At 51.2% G+C, this 20816-nt stretch overlaps 8 protein-coding genes; 5 read left to right on the forward strand and 3 right to left on the reverse strand.

Moving 5' to 3' along the window:
* Positions 1 to 2078: 2078 nt before the first annotated feature.
* RCC_08866 (uncharacterized protein) lies at positions 2079 to 2750 on the reverse strand (the record flags this gene model as incomplete). Its single annotated transcript, XM_023774112.1, has 1 exon — positions 2079 to 2750. One exon carries the CDS (start codon positions 2748 to 2750, stop codon positions 2079 to 2081), a length of 672 nt encoding a protein of 223 aa, XP_023629880.1.
* An 821-nt stretch (positions 2751 to 3571) lies between these two features.
* On the reverse strand, positions 3572 to 4128 carry RCC_08867 (uncharacterized protein; the record flags this gene model as incomplete). XM_023774113.1 has 3 exons in its annotated part: positions 3572 to 3601; positions 3662 to 3873; positions 3930 to 4128. The coding sequence occupies 3 exons, from the start codon at positions 4126 to 4128 to the stop codon at positions 3572 to 3574; spliced, it is 441 nt and encodes a 146-aa protein (XP_023629881.1).
* Positions 4129 to 5013: 885 nt separating this feature from the next.
* RCC_08868 (uncharacterized protein) lies at positions 5014 to 5745 on the forward strand (the record flags this gene model as incomplete). The annotated part of the gene is made up of 1 exon (XM_023774114.1): positions 5014 to 5745. The coding sequence occupies one exon, from the start codon at positions 5014 to 5016 to the stop codon at positions 5743 to 5745; it is 732 nt and encodes a 243-aa protein (XP_023629882.1).
* Positions 5746 to 6602: 857 nt separating this feature from the next.
* On the forward strand, positions 6603 to 7813 carry RCC_08869 (related to threonine dehydrogenase and related Zn-dependent dehydrogenases; the record flags this gene model as incomplete). XM_023774115.1 has 3 exons in its annotated part: positions 6603 to 6894; positions 6993 to 7494; positions 7549 to 7813. 3 exons carry the CDS (start codon positions 6603 to 6605, stop codon positions 7811 to 7813), a joined length of 1059 nt encoding a protein of 352 aa, XP_023629883.1.
* Positions 7814 to 9765: 1952 nt separating this feature from the next.
* On the forward strand, positions 9766 to 10671 carry RCC_08870 (uncharacterized protein; the record flags this gene model as incomplete). XM_023774116.1 has 2 exons in its annotated part: positions 9766 to 10605; positions 10663 to 10671. 2 exons carry the CDS (start codon positions 9766 to 9768, stop codon positions 10669 to 10671), a joined length of 849 nt encoding a protein of 282 aa, XP_023629884.1.
* A 2230-nt stretch (positions 10672 to 12901) lies between these two features.
* Positions 12902 to 14101, forward strand: RCC_08871 (uncharacterized protein; the record flags this gene model as incomplete). Its single annotated transcript, XM_023774117.1, has 1 exon — positions 12902 to 14101. One exon carries the CDS (start codon positions 12902 to 12904, stop codon positions 14099 to 14101), a length of 1200 nt encoding a protein of 399 aa, XP_023629885.1.
* Positions 14102 to 16053: 1952 nt separating this feature from the next.
* Positions 16054 to 17571, forward strand: RCC_08872 (uncharacterized protein; the record flags this gene model as incomplete). Its single annotated transcript, XM_023774118.1, has 1 exon — positions 16054 to 17571. One exon carries the CDS (start codon positions 16054 to 16056, stop codon positions 17569 to 17571), a length of 1518 nt encoding a protein of 505 aa, XP_023629886.1.
* Positions 17572 to 18711: 1140 nt separating this feature from the next.
* RCC_08873 (uncharacterized protein) lies at positions 18712 to 20395 on the reverse strand (the record flags this gene model as incomplete). XM_023774119.1 has 2 exons in its annotated part: positions 18712 to 18918; positions 18974 to 20395. The coding sequence occupies 2 exons, from the start codon at positions 20393 to 20395 to the stop codon at positions 18712 to 18714; spliced, it is 1629 nt and encodes a 542-aa protein (XP_023629887.1).
* Positions 20396 to 20816: the final 421 nt, after the last annotated feature.

Below are 20816 nucleotides of genomic sequence, written 5' to 3' on the forward strand. Positions count from 1 at the left end.
CCAACCAGCTTGAATGGTTCTTCTCGTACAGAGAAGCATGCGGGCCTTCCACGAAAACAACGTATCAGTCGAGAAAGTGTTGCAGGAGAAACAACACATCATTGGCGCCAATCACGAGGCTTCAATATGCCGAATCCGTGCTTGGAGCTCCACATCCAAGGATTACCGACGCTGCGATCGGGGCAGCCATCGTTGAAGTAATCAAGAAAAAGCGACATCCTCCTTCTTGGAACACGCTACATCGCTCACGAGACCTTGTGGCGGGCTCGAGATGATGAATCACGCTGGTTCGGGAAACAGACCGCAGTTGAATCCCTGCCGGAAAGACTCCAGAACAGGAAGAGCTGGAGGACATGATAGCAATAATGGGCGTGACGATTGAACTGCACGCTATCGAGAATGAATCATTCACCATGGTTTCCTCCCGCCTCTTGAAAGAGCCGCAGGGCAAGGCGATTGCTTCATTCTGGTTCATGGTACGCCGTAAATCGACCACGTTGATCGATAAAGTTGATCGAGATATGCTGGATGTCACCTTCTATGCATTTCCTACCCAAACGAAGCAGTGAAGCAGGCAGGAAAAGTCGAAAGACATGTCGGTACTCGCTACCTTTGGACCTCGGACAGCTGCGTGCTGATTCATTRTTCAAAGAATGTACATTCTACGATTTCTTTGATCAAGGCCAAATTCTGGAGTCCTTTGACAGACGCGAAAATGATTCTTTGTCCGATTCCGGATGCAGATGCAGATACAGATGCGGATGCGGATGCAGGAGGAAAAGATGTCTACCATCTCAAGCTCACGATCAAGTTCCCCGTCCTCAACCAGATTTACAATATACAGCCAGCAAGAGAAAACGCACATTCTCACCCGCCATGTACTCGCACTCGCCAAGGAGAAGGTTTCTCCAAACAACAGAGTTACTCGAAGCAGCGCTACTAGACGACGGCTTCAGCGCCAAAGAACTCCTCCGCCTACACGGCACAAGCCACAGAGTCATGGAAACCATCGACGGTTCACAACAACTGCTCCGAAAATTATGGCTTGCCCAACGTCTCCTTCCAAAGGACATCCTACCCGGAAGATTCAAAGCCGCGGCCGCAGTTCCCAATTGGCCATTCCTCCAACGAGATCCCACAGAGCCATTCCGAATCCCATCGCAGCCCGGTCGTACATTTTTAATGTACTATATCGAACGACATGATCCTCATCCCAGCCCTTTTGGAGAAACGTCCTTTATGGCTCTCAACTTATATAGAAGTGAACTCAATTACCGCTTTCCCGGGGGTACGACACCGGATCTGCTGGATCTGCCGGAACTTATCTTGGATATGTATCTCACTGATCTTCCCATTGCGAATGTCGTGCATTTTCAGCAAGGAGTGGGGCCTGGGGAACCCATGCGACAGACACATGCGTTTTTCCCCGCTGGGACGACGCTGAAGAGTGTCTTGCAATTTCAGGATCTTTGGGCTGCGGGAGCGGTTCAGGAGGGTCAGGTTTTGACTGGGGTTCCGGGACTTGATGGGTCGTTTTTTCATGATGACCTTTTGAGATTGCCGGGTCGGAATCAGTGGGCTAGGGAGATTTGATAGGGGTCTTTTGGTGCGAGATGATGTATTGCATGCTTTATATAATGACGGCAGCCGTCCCGATGAGAAGTCTTCTTGAGTTATCCAAAGTTTCACTTTCTCGTTGTCTTTACGAAGCATGGTCATGGAGTGGTGTTGCAGTATACATCGTAGTCCGGTATTAGGTAGAAGTAACATGCCAGCCCAGCAGTATCCAACAATGGTCTCGCGTCAAAGTAGTGGGTTAAAAGTGCAGTGGGAGCGATGTTGACTGTTGAAAGGATGTCGATTGAGCATCGGGAATCAGACATTGGAGTCCGTATTTCCAGTACGCCACTCAACAAATCAAAGTAAAAGCTGCTGAAGTCGCCCGACAACGAGCTGCCACTTTTCCCTCAACCACACATCACCGACAGCACCATCTCCCGATCGCATCCTTGCAGCGCTATTCAACGGCCCAACTGTCATCCCCGGCACGCTCCTCCCATGTCCACGTCAACGAAGAACTACTCCCAGTCCCACTCGTCGTCCGCCTCCCCGGCATACCACTCCTCCAGTTCCCCGCGGCCCCACCGATTGTAAGCGTCGTGTAGTCCTGCAACCGTCGTTACAGCCGGAGCCCACATCCTGCTCCACTTACTTGCGGTGAAGCCGCGGAAAACCATGATGTCGACGACGAAGCCGCACTCGATGTCCGTAAGATGCATCTTCAAGAACGCGGATAGAAGCTTGAGCGGCTCGCACCATGAAACGTTGAGATACGGACTGGCAGCGATCCTCAGAGCCTGATAGTGTGCTCTGGGGTTTACCTCCGTCCACTGCTTATCTGTTTCGGAGTGCCGGACCCAATTTAACTCGAATTGCCAGATGGAGTCATTGTCAAGGCGAAAGACTCGAGGTCGCACCGACCGGTGTTCTCCTTCTTCTGGTTCGACAAGCATGATGTTGTTGGCCGTGAAGGTGTTGTACCAGAAGTCGGTTGGGTCGAGTTCGGCAGGACATGGCAGTTGGCGCATGAAGAGCTTGCGCTGGAGCGAGGGGGAAGTGTCGATTGGCATCTTGAAGGTTTTGTTGACGCGCTCAAAAGCCGACAATGTGGTGGTTCTCATGGCTGAGTCGAGGAGAATGAGCTCGAGGAGCTCAGGGGTCTGGAGAGCGCTGCACGCGGAGGAGGCCATGCTTGGCGATGGGCTCGTGGCTTGAAAGGGGCATGCGGCGAGTGTTCGTTGCGAGGGTGCACAAGGTGTGAGTGGACTCTCTGAGGTGTTGCGTAGTGATAGTTGGCGCGCGGAAGTCGAGGCGGAGATGGAGTGGATAGTGTTGATGTCTCAAGAAACGAAAGCTGTGAAGGCGAAGAGACGCGGCTTGAAGCACGGAAACGCGTCATGATCTAGCCCAGGGCAGATAGGGATACCAGCATCGGGTGACCACGTATACTTCGCCGCTCGCTATGGTACTTGCAGGCAGACCCATCAGGGCACTATACCTTACTATTGTGGCTAGTAAGGAGCTGAGAGATTCTAGAAGAGGTCCAATGGCCAGCTTTTAGGGCGCTCAAGCGCGGTAGGAGATTCTTCTCGCACTTCTGAAAATGACTGCTCTTGCGCGCCCGAGCGCAATTGTATTCATCGATGCACACGAAGACACGCAATTGTATTGATCATAGCACAAGAAGACGCTCGCGGGGGGATGGAAAGCAGAGCGAACAAAATCGTTCTTTAGGTGAGGCCAGCACTTCTGGCGATGAGAGCCATGCAGCGCCTCGAAGATCGCGGTTCGATATCACCAGCATCAAGTCTACGGTGCTATTGGCGCTTCTCTTGCTGCCTTCGTGGTGGCATTCCGTACAAGAGACGTGTAGTCCAGCGTTACTGGGCGGCTATACGCAGAAAGGAATCATGTTAGGCTGCGCGGAAAGCGATAGGACAATGATGAAGGACAATCGTATGTTGCAAACCGCCGAACTTTTCTCATTACATCACTCAGAGCAGTTCATATACTACTCCTCTGGTAGATCGAGCAGCACCAACTGCCGCACAAAAGCACCCGAATGGTCTCCACAGTTAGGACATCGTCCCCATTCTCGTACTGCGTTAATAGCGCAAATCCCACAAAACACATGCGCGCAGGCCGGGAATATGGCTGGCTGGATCATCTTTTCCTCCATGCAGATACCGCATTTCTCCCTTAACTGCCTCTTGATCATCTCCACCTGCAGTTGATTGTATTCGGATGGAATTTCATCCACAGTGTAGAGACGCTGGATACGCTCCTCGACAGGCTCGTCATGATCCTCCATGCCTGAGCCTACAGTATGTTAGTCGTTAGGGAGGTTTATTGAAGATGGAAGAACTTACTGGAGGATTCAGAATGGTCGTCGCCTTCCGCACCATCGCCATCGCCGCCTTCGCCCTCCTCCGCCTCCTCGTCCTCCGCCTCCTCGTCCTCCGCCTCCTCGTCCTCCTCCATCTCCTCGTCCTCCATCTCCTCCTCCCTCTCCTCGTCGTCGTGTACTGCTGGCGGTCCAACAGCGTTCTCGTTGTCTTGGTTGCTCATGTTTGTGAGCAAGAGCGTGTGAGTTTGTGTTGTTGTTGTCACGAAAAGGCGTCGAGCCGCAAACGCGTATAAAAAGCCCGCACGGTGGCCTAAAAGCTTGGCAGATGAAACTTTCTCATTGTACCACATGTCCGTGCAAATTTACGTTTATTTGTGCCTAAGATCTCACGCTTGGTACACTTGCTCCTCACTATCTCCCTCCTGACCACAAATCCTTTCATCTGTCTCCTCAATGTCGCCTCCGTCGTTGCACACCCCCTTTTTTCTCATCACTCCGTCGCCAGGTGACGGCGAAGACATGGCAAGGTAGACACTATCGTGACCAACCGTTCCCCTACGTAGAAGCGGTTATTTCTTCCGTCGAGCCATACGCGTCAAACGGACGACGTCTACGAAGACCTTGCGCTCTCCCGCCATCTATCGCGTATTATGGCCTGCAGTCCCAGGTTTGAGAACAATACTAAAAGTACAATGTAACAGTTCCTGGGAAACGCCGTATATCTTGTTCAAATGCTATCAGTATAAATATTACCAGCCGCTCGAAACGCGGCCCCCATGTCGAAGACAATCCCCAATGTTCCCGAGCATGTGACATTCTCAAATCCTACTAGCGTCCGAAAGTAACGCGTTTTGGCCTTGACGTGTACATCCGTCCACTTGAGGTACACCTCCCCATCCAAACAACAACAACAACATCTTCCGATCCCCCTCATCCTCCAACTACATCTGAACGCTAAGGTATGATGTCTCGATTCATCTCGCATGCATTGAACTGACGCCGTAGTCAGTACTCCAGCCCGACTTGATCTCCGCGCGCAGAAAACCACATCGATCGAAACAAACACCCAGACTCCCATCAATATCGTCGACGGCATCATGACCAAAATGACCACCCGCAAGTTGTCTGCCATCAAGAAGCTCGCCCAAACTCCCTCAACCACCGCCGCGCAGGTCTTCACCACCCCGGAGTTACTCGAGGCCATCCTCCTCGACCCCGTAATCTCCCCGAAGAATCTCCTCATCCTCCAACGTACCTGCAAGACCTTCCACCAAACCGTGCTCGGCTCCCCATCGCTCCAGCGGAAGGTCTTCAGAAAACAACACCCCGCATCCACAGTAACCGAGTCGTCGAGCCGCAAAATCCTCCCAAACGGCATGTTCGTGCCTATTGACTCCTTTCCCTACCTGGAGAATTCCAGTCACATACACTCGTCTGGCGCTCGGTATACCCTCTTTAAAGACAGGACACAATTCTACAGGTTGTCGTGGATTGTCCACCGGCGCTTTCAAAACGGTCAGCCAGTCCTGTGTATCGACGTCTTCAAGCGAAGAGACGAGCAGGCGCGCAGGTGGGAGGACATACCCAAGGTGTTCAGGGAAGCTTTCATCTGTGATGTCGCAGTGGATATGATTGTGTTTATACAAGCACGGAACAGAGCTGGCAAGACGAGATTTACGAACTTGAATGTTTCGGGTGGAAGCAAAGCCTCTTTTGACCGGATCCTCGGCGTGGCGCGCGCTTGGGCAGTGCAGATGAGGAGCCAGAACGGGTCGATGGAGGACATTACGTCTGTTGAGGATGGGATGTCGTTTGGGGGGAACATGAGAATCGGGTAGCGGCGGCTCCGGCAATCGAGGGCTGTGATGAGAAGATTATGGGGTCCATGGAATTACCGAGATACGGAGCAACAAGAAGCTTTGCATCTTGGTGCTGCATACTATACCATGCTCCAACTTGTGCAGTCTCGCTCTAATATTTGCACTCTGACACACCCCCCATACAGGACAGAATCAGTTGTTGACTGGGCATATACCTGCACATCAGTGAATAGCGCATATTTTTTTCCCGGTTGGTCTCTCATTCACCGTGTCCTTTACACCCTGTTCTCATTGTCATCTCATCAATCGTTTGCCTTTTTGCACTGAATTTTGGGTCAAATGACTCCAGCAATAGCGGCGAAGATAAGTTGGGTTGCCTCCTTGCTTGTATTGCTATTGACGGCCCAATTCACCTGTTGAAGGCGTGGTAGGGTAAGAGGTAAGGTCAGGAACCCTGCCCGTGGTGGAGACTTTGCCAGCCAGTTATTCCCGACCATATTCCCGAGACTGCGAGATCGTCGGGGTAATCTTTGATCCGGGACACACCCCCCGATCAGTGCCGCCATTACACCGAGCAGCACTGTCTTCAGTGTTCACCATAGTGATCTTCAGACCGTTTACCTTGATTCATCGATCTTCGACAGCATTGATTCAATCCTTCCGCATTAAGATCTGATATGACCACTACCACAATGAAAAATATATCCTCGGTAGTCTTCCAACCGCGATATCGCTCCCACCTCCACTCAGCCCCGCACAACCCCTCATGACATCGATTAAGCAGACCAATATTAAACCATCATCCTCAAAATCAAACCACCAAACCATCCCAGTCCTCCATCAAGGTCCCCAAACCCCCCATCCCACCGCCCAAAATGCCACCCAAAACCATGCGAGCCGTAGTCTTCAAAGAACCCTACAAAGTAGCCGTCGAAGATCGACCCGTGCCAACCCTCAAACACCCCACCGACGCAATCCTCCGAGTCACATCCACAGCTCTCTGCGGCTCCGATCTCCATTTCTACCGCGGACATTTGAAATGTCCTACGGATTTCATCTGTGGGCATGAATTCGTCGGGGAGATTGTGGAGAAGGGGGATGCTGTGAGCAAGTTTAATATTGGGGATAAGGTTGTTGTGCCGTTCTATACCGCTTGTGGGGAKTGTTGTAAGTGGACGTCCATGCTTGCGAATGGCTGAAGGTTGTGTTGACCATGATTGGGATAGACTATTGTGTTCGAGGACAAGCTTCTCGATGCTCCAAAGGCGAACTCTTTGGCAATTCTGCTCCGGCCAATACTGTTGATGGCGGGCAGGCGGAATATGTTCGTTGTCCACTCGCGGACTCCACATTCGTTGCTGTTCCCAAGGGTATTCCCGAAGAGATGCTCGTTTTAATGGCCGACATTTTCCCCACGGGTTACTTCGCCGCCGCCCGCTTCCTCAAGAATCTCTCCGCGAGGGACAAGAAAGAGTTTACGGTGGTTTGTGTAGGCTGTGGACCGGTGGGAATCTGTGCCATCACATCTGCATTGACGATGGTGGATACGGTCTATGCTATTGATAGTGTGGACGAGAGATTGGAGCAGGCGAAGGRGTTGGGTGCGATTCCGATCAAGTTGGATGATGATCCTATTGGGAAGATCAAGGCTGCTACGGATGGGAGAGGAGCGGATGTGGTGATTGAAGGTGTTGGACATGCGGATGCTTGGCAGTTGAGCTTTGATATGTTGAGGCCGTGGGGAAGTATCAGCAGTATTGGCGTGCAGTGAGTGTGATCTGAAGATCGAACGAGGAGTGTGATTACTGACTTGATGGGTAGCACGGAAACCTGGCCGATCAACGGATTGTTGATGTACGGGAAGAATGTCACCATGGCTTTTGGTCGATGTCCCGTTCGCTCCATCTTTGAAGAGGCGCTGGAGGTGCTGGTGCAAGAGCAGAATAAGGTGGCCTTTTTGTGTGGAAAGACGATGAGTTTGGAAGATGCACCACAGGCTTACAAGGACTTTGRGGCGAGAAAGGTCAGCAAGATTGTCTTCAAGATCGGAGATGTTGAGGAGAAGGAAATCACTGCGGCAAAGTGAACTGAATGGATGGATCCTGGTTGTACAGCCACAGATGGGAAATCCGAAACAAATGGGGATCAAAGTAGTGCAACGGGGTTTGTTGGACGCTTTTCATGCAATATGGGAAGCTTTGCAGGGTACAGCGATTCTTTTACCAGGCCAACTCACGACAGAAACAGACACGTCATGCTGCCTCATGGCAGCATTACATGACAAGGGCGGTTCAGAAACCGCTGCTCTGTCTCCTCACAATGGCAGCCAATTCGCCTACATTTCCACACATCGTCAAATCATCGCCCCACTCACCAGCGAATCTCCTTCGAAATCACAGCTGCAACTCTATTCTTCCTCCAATATCTCTTTACAACAATGCTTTCCATTCTTCAAGCTCTCTCCGCCTCAAAGCCGCAACCATAGTCCAACCCTTGATTCAAGGACATCTCGTCCACTTCATTCCGGCAAAGATGGTTGTCTGCGGTGACAAGCGCATGCAGAAGGTGATGAGAATCCTGATCCATTCTTAAACATTAGACATCCCAGATCGTTTGCAGCAGCAAAGCAGGTAGCCGGCGTATGTGGCGGGATGCACATCATGTTCTCTAAGCCAGGAGCTTATGCTGTCTTTCAAAGAGTACATTCCGCTTGATGCCACCTTCCTCGCAGGAAAGCGTACGATTTTTGACTTTCCGTCGAAGAAAAGGCACAATCGTCGTCCAGGAGTAGAGCGTGTTCCTATTCACGCTTTTTCTTTCACAGAAGCGTTAAGTAGCACACTGTATTTTGATGAGATGGAGAGAAAACAGCTTCATTTTGGGGCATCTGCACCTCAATCAATCCAATCGACCCTGCATCCCATCCAACAACCTGGAATCCACCGAGTTCAGCTAGAAAACTCCAATCGGCGATTCTTCATCACACCCCGGAGACTCCCCTTCCGGTATCTTCCTACACTCGTAGTAATGTGCACAAGGTCTTCCGACCTATGGTAGGATGGCTTCGATGTTCCATTGCACTGAGAGTTGAAGTCGACGTTGATGACGCCGGAGAGGCGGTAGAGGCGTTGCATCCGCACCTCCCACCGCCAACTCGAGCCTTCGGGTTCTGGGTTCCGAAGATCGTACTGCTTCGTCGCTGCGAGAGTTTTGCTAGAGCTGATGGTGTTTTCGATGTGCGATCACTTAGAGTCCACTGGGTCATAACCAGCGCTGTTCTGACTTCAATATTCCCGACATTATGGGTAGGTATGTCTGTCTTGGACGAGTAGAAGGGAAAAGTAAATGTACGCTTACTCTGCTTTCCTTGAAATTTTCCTTCCTCTTCCTGCTACTACTCTTTCTCAATCCTCCTCGGAGTCCCTCAAGTCGACGGCTGTGAGGTTGTTGTTGTTGTTGTTGTTGCTCAGGATGTTGTTGTTGCTCGGGATGTTGAGGAAGCGGGTACCTCAGGATAATAATGTAAAAGTAAAAGGTAAGGCATGAAAATCGTTTTGATCAAGCGAGCCTGGTGGACGTACATAAATCAGCCAAGCCAGAGGCCCCTGAATGTCATAACAGCATAGCAGTGGATGCCGCATGGAGAGCAAAGGGCCATTTTGACTTATATCTCGAGTTTGCGCTGAATGCCGTGCGAACAGTAGAAGAGGAGAGGCTTAAAGTAGCAGCTTGACGTAAGAGAGCCTTCGTATAATACGCAGCCCCGACTCCTCCGCATTGCGCATGACTAAGATCCCGTACATATCTTTACTGAGCCTTGGCAAACTCTAAACTCTAAGAAGTGGAGTTTTGAGGACCGGGCAAACCATACAGATCGCCCGAACCGTCGACTTTCCCTTTGCATCCTCCCTTCAACATATCACARTCTGTCTCGCCTTTTCTTCCCTCCCCGGACCACATTCATCGGACTGTCAAGCACGAAGCCATACTACGGCTCTGAACAACTGCTTCTCAACGAGGGACAACAAGCAGCGTAGCATGGATATGGATACCAACGAGGAAGAGAACCGCGCGCAAGAAGTGCAAGAAGATGAAGCAACATCGTCTTCTCCCGCAGTTACAGACCAAGCTACTGCAGGAGACGTCGCCACCCAGGCCACCCAGGCCGCCGTCTCTCCACCAGGGACACCGCCTCCCAGATATTCGTTCGGTCTTGAGGCCATCACAAACAGTGGCGCCTTCCGTGCGCTCCTCGCGATCCAGAATCAACAAGGCGCTTCAATCAGACCTCCTCTCCCTCGCACGGTTCAATCTGGCGCAAACCGCCCATCCTTCCCTCGTACTGCGCAGACTACCTCCAACATCCCGCCGAACCCTCGCATCTCCATGACAAGTCCGAGTGCTCTATTAGATGAATGGATGCGTACGATGCCGGAGAGAGAGCGTGCGGAGCTGAATCGTCGTATTGAGCAAGTCTTGTCACGATTGCCGACCTTCGCAATCAACAGCGATCCTGCAGCGAGTGCGACTCACACCACTTACGCTCTTCGCAAGGAGAGACTGGCTGAGGACTGCGCCATCACTCGTTCTCCCATCACGAGACCTTGCGAGACGGTCTGCGGTCACATTTTTCAGGCGGAGGCCATGGCTCGCTCCTGGTTGCGGGATAGGCTCTGTCCAATCTGTCGCACCCTGCTGATTGTGTCACCATCGCACACGCAAAGCAGTGACATGCATCTGCTGGAGGGAGAACTCAAGGTGAACGGTGCGGAGGAGACCGAAAACGCCGTCAGCGACGATGTGGTTGGTGATAAGAGTCAGAGTGTGYAGGAAGACATCGCTGAGCCGAACGGTGACGGAGCGATCGATGGTAATGCGGTATGTATAGATAATTGGATTGACTGGGAGATGCCGTGATAGCTAACAAACTCCTAGTCGAAGTAAATGGGCGGACGATGATGGCTGAATCGCATTTTGAATGCTTTTCACAAGTGGCGAGCAGCATTACGATAACTAATGCTAGATTAGATAAAGTAAGCTGCTTGACCATACACGGCTATCAGCATTCCAACGAAGATACTGTATCGGGTGTGTCGGAAACCGAATCGACAATGTTCGATACCCCAACTTCCCATTCCTGCATCGCAGAATATCGTCTATAGCGCTACCTCTCTAACATTGTACCTCGTAGATCGGAATGCCGTGTTGCTATTGATTGAGAGACAAAGCAATCCTTTGTTCTCGAGGCCATGCCGTCTTCCAGGCTGGAGCCGATTCATCACACTGCCAAGGTTTCTCGACGTTTTGGGACCCTTTGTACTGAACTTGATGCGCGCCCATACTGCACGATTCTCTGGAGATTTCGACGACCATGCGACTCAGATACTGCAAATATCAAAGATGGAGATACATGATTATGATCCCCTATGTCAAGGATACTGCTGCTCATAGTTCCGACGATATAAGGAGGACCCTGATGTAAAGCCACCTGAACCCGATCTCCAAAACGCCATACATCCTCTCTCCTCCCGTGAAAAGTTTCACAAAGTCAATCAAGCCGCATACCGTGCCTTGGAATTACCGCTGAGACTTGCCTGACGGTACTGGAAGACGACCGTGCCGTTGAGTGGATTGTTACTACCACGGACGGGGGCTTGCATCTTGGCCATGCATGCTGAGGATGAGTCTCCAGGAGAGCAACAGCAGCTTCCTGAGATTGATCGTTCAACCGCATTACCCAGAACACCATCGGTACGTCTGCTCCGCTATCCTCGGACAGAAACGGTCGATGATACCATGCGGCAGCGTCCCAGAGATCTCGACAGATCCTGCTTGATCCGGTTTACGTTTTGAAAAGGTTCGAGATCAGAAACGATAYGGGAGGCTCCAACGGCCACTCCGGATATGATGCCAACACTCCTCTATCAGGTGTTGGTCTAGAAAAGTTCCCTCGTGGGGAACTGCCATTGTAAGGTTGTCGAAACCTTTCGTTCGGGGGCTTCCACAATACCCAAAGCTTTCTCCCCTGCGCTAGCTTGTCGTTACAATGTTGCCCGTGCGATACTTCACGAGATGGGATATGTCTTGAGCCATGCGGTCAATGGGAGACGGACGGAAGAAGTCTTCTWCAAGAACAGCTGTTGCGACGAAGCTGGTTTCGACTTGGAAATTGTATTGTTTGGAGGATATGTTCTTCCCGTCGAGCTTGAGGAGTATACTGGGCATATTTGTCAGGAAGTTGCCCTGATCTCACACGCCTACCCGTCCAAGGAATTGGTTGACAACTATCGAGACTTTTCCAATGAAACGATCTCACAGCGGTGGGAAGGTGACGACTGGACGCTGAAGACTCGTCTTCCCCTATCCTTTGCTGCTTCCATGTTTATGGAAACTTTTTGGACTCATGATATACCACGAATGGTGGGACATATTCAACCCACGACGAGAGTAAGCTGGTTTACAAAAGTCGTGCAGGCTGGGGACGAGTTCGTCGACGGAGACGGGGCCTTGCGTGTGTTCGAGGAGGGGGAGAAGGAGAAAGTTGTCACGAGTGCTCTGGAATCGAACATGTCGGAACAGGTGAGGGAAGACTTCCAAAAGAACATCATGGCTCGACTCGAGCATCGGAAGGCGAGCGGTGAGGAGAAGCGTCAAGATTTCGAGGAAGAATAAAGGAACACATCCGGGAAGAACGCAGTTCTGGGATTGACAGGAACATCGGCACAAAAGACTGTGCCATTCCATCATCCACCACCCGGCAATGGGACTGCGAACGCTCAATCCACGCCCATCCATCTTGTATCGAGAGAAACCACACACTCAGTCCACGATTTTCTCTCCTTTTCAACGGCTYATCTTTGAACAAACAAAGGCCCGCCACTGTCTTCTTTCACGCTGAGCGGATCACAATAGGTGCAACAAAGTCAGTGACATACTGCAATATCAGCTCATTTCCCTTCTTTATGGCAACATACAACGAGACTAATTGGTTAGATCTTGGATCCGTATAAGGTTCTTGACGTTCCCCGCGAGTGATGAACGTCAATCAATCTACTTCCTTCTGGTCATTTCTACCCAGACGCCGGGCGTCACGATTCCACTCTTTTTTCCATCACAATTCATATCCCTGCCTCCCTTACACTTCACCGGTTGAAGTTTCAAACACACCACAGTCATGGGCAGAACAAAGATATATCAGCCCAGTCTGTACAAACTCAAAGACTCTGCTTTCGCATTACTTGTAGACGACGTCAATGGCGTGGTGCCTGCCGCAGATTTGCCGAATTATATCCATCCACTTTTCAATCGATACAAGTTCCTTCGTCACAGCGATGCTGAATACAGGGAGCTGAATATGGCCCTGAGACTAGCCTCGCGCATGCTATTAGACGACCGCGCAGCATACTTCATCACCACCATGGTAGATGGCAGTTTACACATCATGAACGATGACGGAACACCAGGTCAAGAGATCAATCCGCACGACCTCGTCACGCATAACTTCGACGCAAAGCGGTTGATTCGCTGCGCAAGAAGGATAGCTAACCCAGGATCAACAGAGCCTTTCATAAGCGAGAGTATGCGTGTTCGATCCCGAGAGATTCTCAAAGATCTCGACCCAGTGCTTTCCGAGATCATCGTGGAGCCACCCAATGCCACAGGCGATGATTCCACGCACTTCAGATTCTCAACCGGGTCACGCGGCGAGGCCGACATCTACCTCAGGAACTCGACGGCTTTCAGTCACAGAAGGTACAACGGGGACAGCAATGCCGCTCGGGCTTACCAAGCTCATTGCGCCCGTACCCTGGTCCACGAGATCGCTCATGTTGTCAGTGGAGGAGCTCATGGTCGACGTTCCACTCAAGAGGACGTCTTCTTTGAGGGTCTCTGCTCCAACGAAGCGGGATTCAATTTGGAGACACTCCTTTTCGGTGGCATTGTTGACATTCAGGGCCTCGCTGAATTCCTTCCCGGTTCGAATGACGGAGGGAATGTTTTGAAAGAGTTCCCCGATCCCAGAATTATCAGAGGATATCAACCTCCACTCGAGGAGATTCTACTACGCTGGCCAACTGACAAATATATTAGAGTCACTAGAGTGCCTTGGTCATTCATCTCCTCCATGTTCACGCAGCGCTTCTGGAATCAAGACGTCCCCGCGTTTGGCATGGGACCGATCCAACCTTCCCTGGCGCCGAGTTGGTACTTTGTGGATGTGTTTCCTGGCGATATCACAATCTCGGAGGAAGGCAAAGTTACGACGTGCATGACGTCTGGGACAATGCCTGGTGCTACTTGTGACAGCACCCTTCCTTTAAGGGTACGCGAGGGGTTGCGAGACATCACTGGCCATGTGACGAATCCATGGTGATAGAACCCGTCAGACATGTTGTTGTGGTATCCTCATCAAGGATGAGTACTCAGGTAAGATGTTGGATCAATTTCGTTTCTTTCCAAGAGGTCCATGCGTAAGAGCTTTGGGATAGTGTTTGAGTTCGTCTGGCTACTAGTAAGCTACAAAATCAAGAGCTCTAAAAACAGTTTCCCCCTTGATCAATCAACGCGGCTTTGTAATCTTTCTATCATACTTTCCGTTGTACAAAGTGCCTTCACAGCGTTTAAAATCAATGTCCCCGTCATGGACAGCGTGGCTTGCATTAGCGGTAGTATTGTACTCCCTGACTCTGCGTTTAACAGACTTGAGCTCTTTGCAGCACTTCACCGTAGGGCTCCTACGCATTCAGTGCCGTAACAGCTGACAAATGGGCCTTAAGACGGTGCATTAGTACACGTACTTGCAAAGAAGATGCTTTCAAGAGGGAAGAAATCTTCGATGATGTCGATGCCGTTTAGTTCGATCCTGTAGTCGTGAACGTCGAAGATTGCACAAGAAGGTTGACAGAGGAACTTGAGCAACAAGCAAAGAATCAGTTATTAGTGAACACAGTGAACACATTGTTAGTGAAGAAAGCACAACTCCCTTGGAGACCGGCAAATGGGTTGATCGTTGGACATCCTAGCATACGTTGAGAAGTATGCAAAGGGTTTCAAAATTGCAGTACTAATACATGAATGAGTCTTTTCAGCTATTCGTCTGACTTTCTCTACAAATTGGGCTGAAGCGGGCTATGTAGCCGACCACTCCTAACCCTAAAGCTCTACCCTAACCCTAGCCCCTGAGCTTATGCTGCGAGTAAAACGTATCCTCATCAGTGGAGCGGAGACCGCTTTGATATCGGCTGTATGACGGTCTTGGCCGTGGGATGCTGTTTAAAGGCTATATGGAGCTCCAGTAGAAAGTACTAGATGCATGGAGAATTTGTGGTCGAATCTACTCCGAAATGGAGTGGCGAATTTGCATTGTTCCTACGTCCGTGCGTCACAACACATCTCTCGAGCTCTTCAAGGATCTGCAGTCGCATTCATCAAGCTCGACCAGTAGTAGTACACGGTCACCAGCATGAATCTCACCTTCTTCATACCGATCTTCTCTGATGCTTCAGCCGTTCTCCACGACTTTCCCCTTCCGTAAGCGAAAGCGAGGTGCCGAAGCTCAGATTTCCACATACACAATGTTCGACGCGCACAGTCAGACAAAGACGTCGGCAGAGGAGACCAATTGTTGTCATCATGAGCAATGAGAATGGACGCCGCATTGACCGTTCCGCTTCTTGGACGAAATGTCTTCAATCCGCCTGAATTTGGGTGCTCGCGATCATCGTTTGGCGGCGTGAAGAGTATGTCGATGCTAAGATTCCGGGAACAATGGACAGTATGGAATGGAAGGTTGGGATACCGTGGATGTGATCGAGGAGATTGTGGGCACGGTTAAGAGGAAAAAGAGTGCCTTACGATGCGTGCGAGCAGTGGACACGACACCATTCAAGACTTGACATAGATGTTGTCGTTCTGGCTCTCGATCATGCTTTCCCCTGGTATTGACCAAAATAGACATCACATGCGAGCGAAGCGGTCGAACAGCGTTGCAAGACCAAGCCCAATCTCTTAAATGTGGCGAATTCAACGACAAAGAGGACAATGCGAGCGGAGGAGCAGAAGTTCAAAGTCCAAAAGCCTGACGATTGAGCCAATCTTACCACAACAAAGCAGGACTTGCTTTATGCCTACTGACTTTGTTAGGAAGATCAGTATAAGCATGGCCTCATGTGTAGTCCTTCCCTCGGTCGATTTACATTGCCCGTACACACATTCTGCCGGACGGTTCCCTTTCCTGCACATTTCCATTCCTTATACAGCTTTCTTTACCACCTTGATCAATATCCAAACCAGAGTCTCGCCGGACGAGCAAAATTATACAACAAAATGAACCACTTCTCAGACAACGGATCGGACGCTAGCGACAACAGCTGGGATCACGGACCCGAGGCTAGCACGCGAGAGGAACAGCTTCAACTCATTGCAGAAGGTCTCTTACCCGCAGGTAGGTGGGAGGACTCCGCCCCATGGCGCTTTGGTCTCGACCCAACCGAGACTCCACTGGAATTCCGCGCTCGGCTGGCCAGAGAATTTTCGGAACAGTTCCAGGAAATAGAACTTAGCCCAGCAGAGATCATTGCCATGCATGAAGCGATCCAGGGACGCGAATCAGGCGGCGATCTAGGTGGCTTGGATCAACTCAATGTTCCCGACCACAGTGATACTGATTCTGACATCTCTATGGGGAGCACTGGCGAGTATATACATGAAGCACCGTTTCGCGCTGTCCAGTCGCAGGCACCCAATACTGCTCCTCCTCGTCCTCGCTACATCATCGGGGAAGATGGTGCAGCTTTACAGTTGGTCGATGATCGTGCGACCAGTATGCTTGAGCCAGACATGCCAGCGGAACCGGGTCGTCCTGGAGTAACCGTCGTGAACAGTAACGCCATTCGTGTCCTCTTACATCGGACTCGGACTCTCGCTGCTCAGCAGAGCGAATATGATGGCGAGCAAACCCTTCGCAACTTTCACGACATGATGCTTTTCGTCGGTGTTCCCCGGCAAGTTCTTCAAGCCATCTACTTTCCCCGTCAGAGCGAGCAGGAGATGGACGAACAGTGGTTAAACAACGAAGAGGACTACTACCAAAACCTACGATGGGAAGCCATCCACATGATGGAAAGCCTCCTTATCGACTTTCACTTGAGCGGCGCAAATTTCGAGCGCGATTATTTGCAGAAGATGTGGGCATGGGACGCAGCAGATCCCGCGGTTGCGATTCGGTTCCGTGAACATTGCGCCAATGCCTGCCAATTAACCGATTACATGCCACGCAAGCTCGCCATCTTCGGCTGGTTCTCGCAATTCCCCGAAGAAGTCATGGTCTCGTTGGATCATCTTCTTTCGCACCATTGTCAAGTCGTAGCGCTCAAGCGTAGGATCCGACAGGCCAGAATCGATGCTGACCAAGATCCTGAAGAGATTCCCGCACGATTCGCCGCACACCCGCATGAGCTGTTTGGAGAAGCGAACGAGCGGGGCTTCCAAGAAGAGATAGTCTTTGGTTTCGAAACTTACCCCGATGGTATTACCGAGCCTTTGGGAGGTTCGGCAATCTTCACGCCACCCTCCTACAGCGATCAGAACGAACATGTTACCAAAATCCTCGCTGGCTTTGCTGTCTACCTGCAACGCTCGATCCGAACACCCGAGGACTTTGAAACTGAGAGGGGGTATCTCATCAACCATACTTCTATAGCACAATGGACGCGTGGGGCCGATCAGTATCTGGCAAACAACTGGCAGGCGTGGACTCAGCCGCAGATCGACGCCGTGCAAGCGGCTTTGAATGTAGCTCTTGTCATGTTACAATCTGGGACAGCAGACGCMGCGCTTGCTTGAGACTTTGGAGCAGAACCTAAATGACGAGGACATGGATGATGTTCTTGAGGGGGCGGATGATGCTTCTTCGTCTTCTGACTCATCTGATGGGTCGTTGTAATTGAWAGTGTGGGAAGCTCACCACGATCTTGAAGATTTTGGGTGGGTGAGGCCGTATTCTGATGCATATTCCTTCGCCTAGCAAGTTTTGTAATGTATAGAATGTTATCTATTGTCTTCCTCATCTGGTTCTCCAGCGAGTCCTGAAACATGCCAATTACCTTCAGAATTTATGCCAAGCCCGTCAGACCGATGTCCCTGCATGGCATGCATTTGTTCTCTTGCATAATAATATCTCACCGTCTGGGAGCACGTTCGAAGCCATCGCCAGAAGAGCTTGCGACAGAATCCGGACGTAGAGATACAATTCAAGCTCGACTTAGTGCTGACGTCTTGAATGCCCGACTACACAGTATCGGATGGCCTGAGCAGTTGGCCCGATGCTCTTCGTCAGGACACCTTGGACGAGCAAAAGACACGGGAGGAGAAGCTGAGCGAACGGCGGCATCTGGTGGATCCGATCAGAGGATTTCAAGGTAGTGGCATCGAGCGGTCTTATACTCCTGCGCCCGATCGATCCAGGAAGACATCGAGCATGAGATGCGAGAGACATGATAGCGCGAGGATCGGGCAGGAGTTTCCATGTTACTTTTAAGATACGAGTTAGTGGCAGGGCCTTCACGACTATGTAGTCTGTGGCCCAGCTCTGGAAACACGTTCTACAAAAGTCGGGCTTGTCTTCGTCAAGCTACAGCGCTCTATACTGAATACTGGGCAACATTTGTGTGTCGCATGATCAGCTGTAGATTGGAACACGAAGAGCACTTCTTTTTGGTGTTGCGTTCTGTCAAGCTCGATTGAAACTAAAGTCTACGCTTGGCAAGCAAGACCAAATTCACTTTCGGACTATTAGCCGCGGGACCCGCCCTGTGAAGGAATCATGAGTCGTCTTCAGTCCTCTCGCCGGGCTCTAACAYGTTGGCCCAACCGTATCAACCACCCCACTCGCTTGCTGAATCCATCCCTCCGAGACTCGGAGAGGCCGTTCTTCCTTGGATCCCAAGCTTCTCGAAACTGATCATCCGTTATAAGCTTCTTGCATCAAATGGAGGGGCCTATCTTGTTCTTCTTCTGATTATCAATAGCACGTTGACGGATCGTATCAGTCCATCCAATCATCCCCTCCGGCACCTTATAGTCCAAGATGCCTGGTGTGAGTGACAGTTCCACCATGGAGTCCTCTGTCAATTTGAGCATGTTGAATATGCCACGCTGCGAGTACTTTGGCAGGTCGAGGAGGGATGAGTCCTATGAGTGGTCAGTTTGTGTTCGTCGGTAGTTTTGAGAGCGAGGGCAGACTCACCTTGGCATCGAGATGTAACTTTTGGACAGCAGCAGCATCATCCACCCACTTTGAATCAGCCCCATCAGTGTAATTGAGCAGCCGCAAGTTCCCGGCCGCCTTGGTCAACTTGTCCATTCCACTTGCGGACCTGACGTCCTCGATGTTCAAAAGATCGAGGACTGCCCTGACCCACAGATAACCAGGGTGCCGACGAAACTCTCCAATCACGTCCACAAGAGGATCAGGATAGTCGATATTAGCTAGATATCGACAAGTACTCCCGAGCTTGTCGTAGATCATCTCGCCGAAGCACTCCAAGTTTTCAAGGCAAAGATCCGCGGCTTCCCATCCGCCTTTGCGTAGTTGAAGAACCGCTAGAAATGTGTTCAAGTCCATGAGCAGGATCATATACCGGCAGAGTGGCTCCACTATGTGAGGATTTCCCAAAGCTTGCGCAGGGTCAAGTTGGGCCGAGATTCGCCACCAGGACATTGTCTGCGCGAATGCAAGAGATTCCGCCATGCCGAACTGCTTGTTGCCGAGTGCGACCTTGATCTCCTCGATGGCCTCGTGGGTGTTTTGCAGTACCTTCCAGGACCACGCGTTGACCCAAAGACCGTGTTTTGGTGCAATAGCGCGCTGGAGGCTTTCGGCATGGTTGGAAGAGTGATCAAAGTTGACGAGTGATATGTCAAGCTGGCCCGCATTGCATACGAGGAATGGGTTAAGATATAGCCTCTGGGCTTGTTGTGAGGACAGAGGCTTTGCGTTGAAAGCTCGAACCTGGGTGATGGTGAGACGCGCAGATCCTGGCCATGGAGCCACGTTGGACGTATGCGACCCGCTCTGATGTCCTGGTATTCTTGCCAGCGCCGTGGCATATGCGCTGGAATGAAGGAGTCGCAAAGCTCGACAAAGCTTTAGGAGGTCGTCCAGCAACATGATGAACTTTGGAACTTTCGGAATGGTCTTACACTCGGGAACAACAATGTCTCGGATCTCGACTTGGAGAACGCAGCAATTCTGTAACTTTGGGGTGATTCTCCCCTCATCTGCCACGATTGGCGTTCCCATCTGATGGATCAAAGTTTCGAGAGCGCCACAGTTGTGTTGCACCATGACGAAGGCGTTGTCGCGGTAGAGCACCGGCTCCGTCTCGGCCCGCGTGGTCTTGTTGAGGCGTAAGATGGCAGGAGAGAAACGAAAGGTGTGCGCGGGCTTGCGACAAAAGATTCCTATCTGGTGGTAGCCGTCAGCGCCCTCCGGGGCGTGCGGAATTGGGTTTGGAACGCCGTGAACGTGGGTCGCCGACAGAAGATAGTCGTAGACGCGTAGACGAAGCTCGGTTGGAAGGGGGAGCGTGATGCGCGCTCTCGAGGATGGCGAAGGAAGAGGCGAGCCACTTGGCAGTCGAGTGCCGTTGGATGTCGCGCACGACATGTTCAATTGTGATGTTTTTAGGTGCACACCACTATGGGGAGGTGGCGATGAGTCCGAAGAATTCGATTCGGGATGCATATTTGCAGGTTTTAGTGGAGAAGTGGTTGGTGTCAACATTTAAATCTTGTCTGGATGGCGATGGCTTGTAATGTAGGCGGGGTCAAGATCCCGGAGTAAGGGACGGCCCGCACCGCTACCCCTTTAACGAGTGAATCGTTTGATCATTCCCACGCCGTATCTTCCACCCGCGTGTGAATACCGACCAGGACGGACGAAATGAATGCCGCTATCCAAGAGACTGTCACCAGCTCCCTGTAATCGAGTTGAAACGACGGAAGAGCTACGGAACGGCAGCCGGGAGGGCATGAGAATGTTGAAATGACGCTCATAGGAATCATTCGTTGTAGGGGTCGGAAACGAA

The sequence above is a fragment of the Ramularia collo-cygni genome (genome assembly GCF_900074925.1).
Source record: "Ramularia collo-cygni strain URUG2 genome assembly, contig: RCC_scaffold15, whole genome shotgun sequence".
Lineage (NCBI taxonomy): Eukaryota > Fungi > Ascomycota > Dothideomycetes > Mycosphaerellales > Mycosphaerellaceae > Ramularia > Ramularia collo-cygni.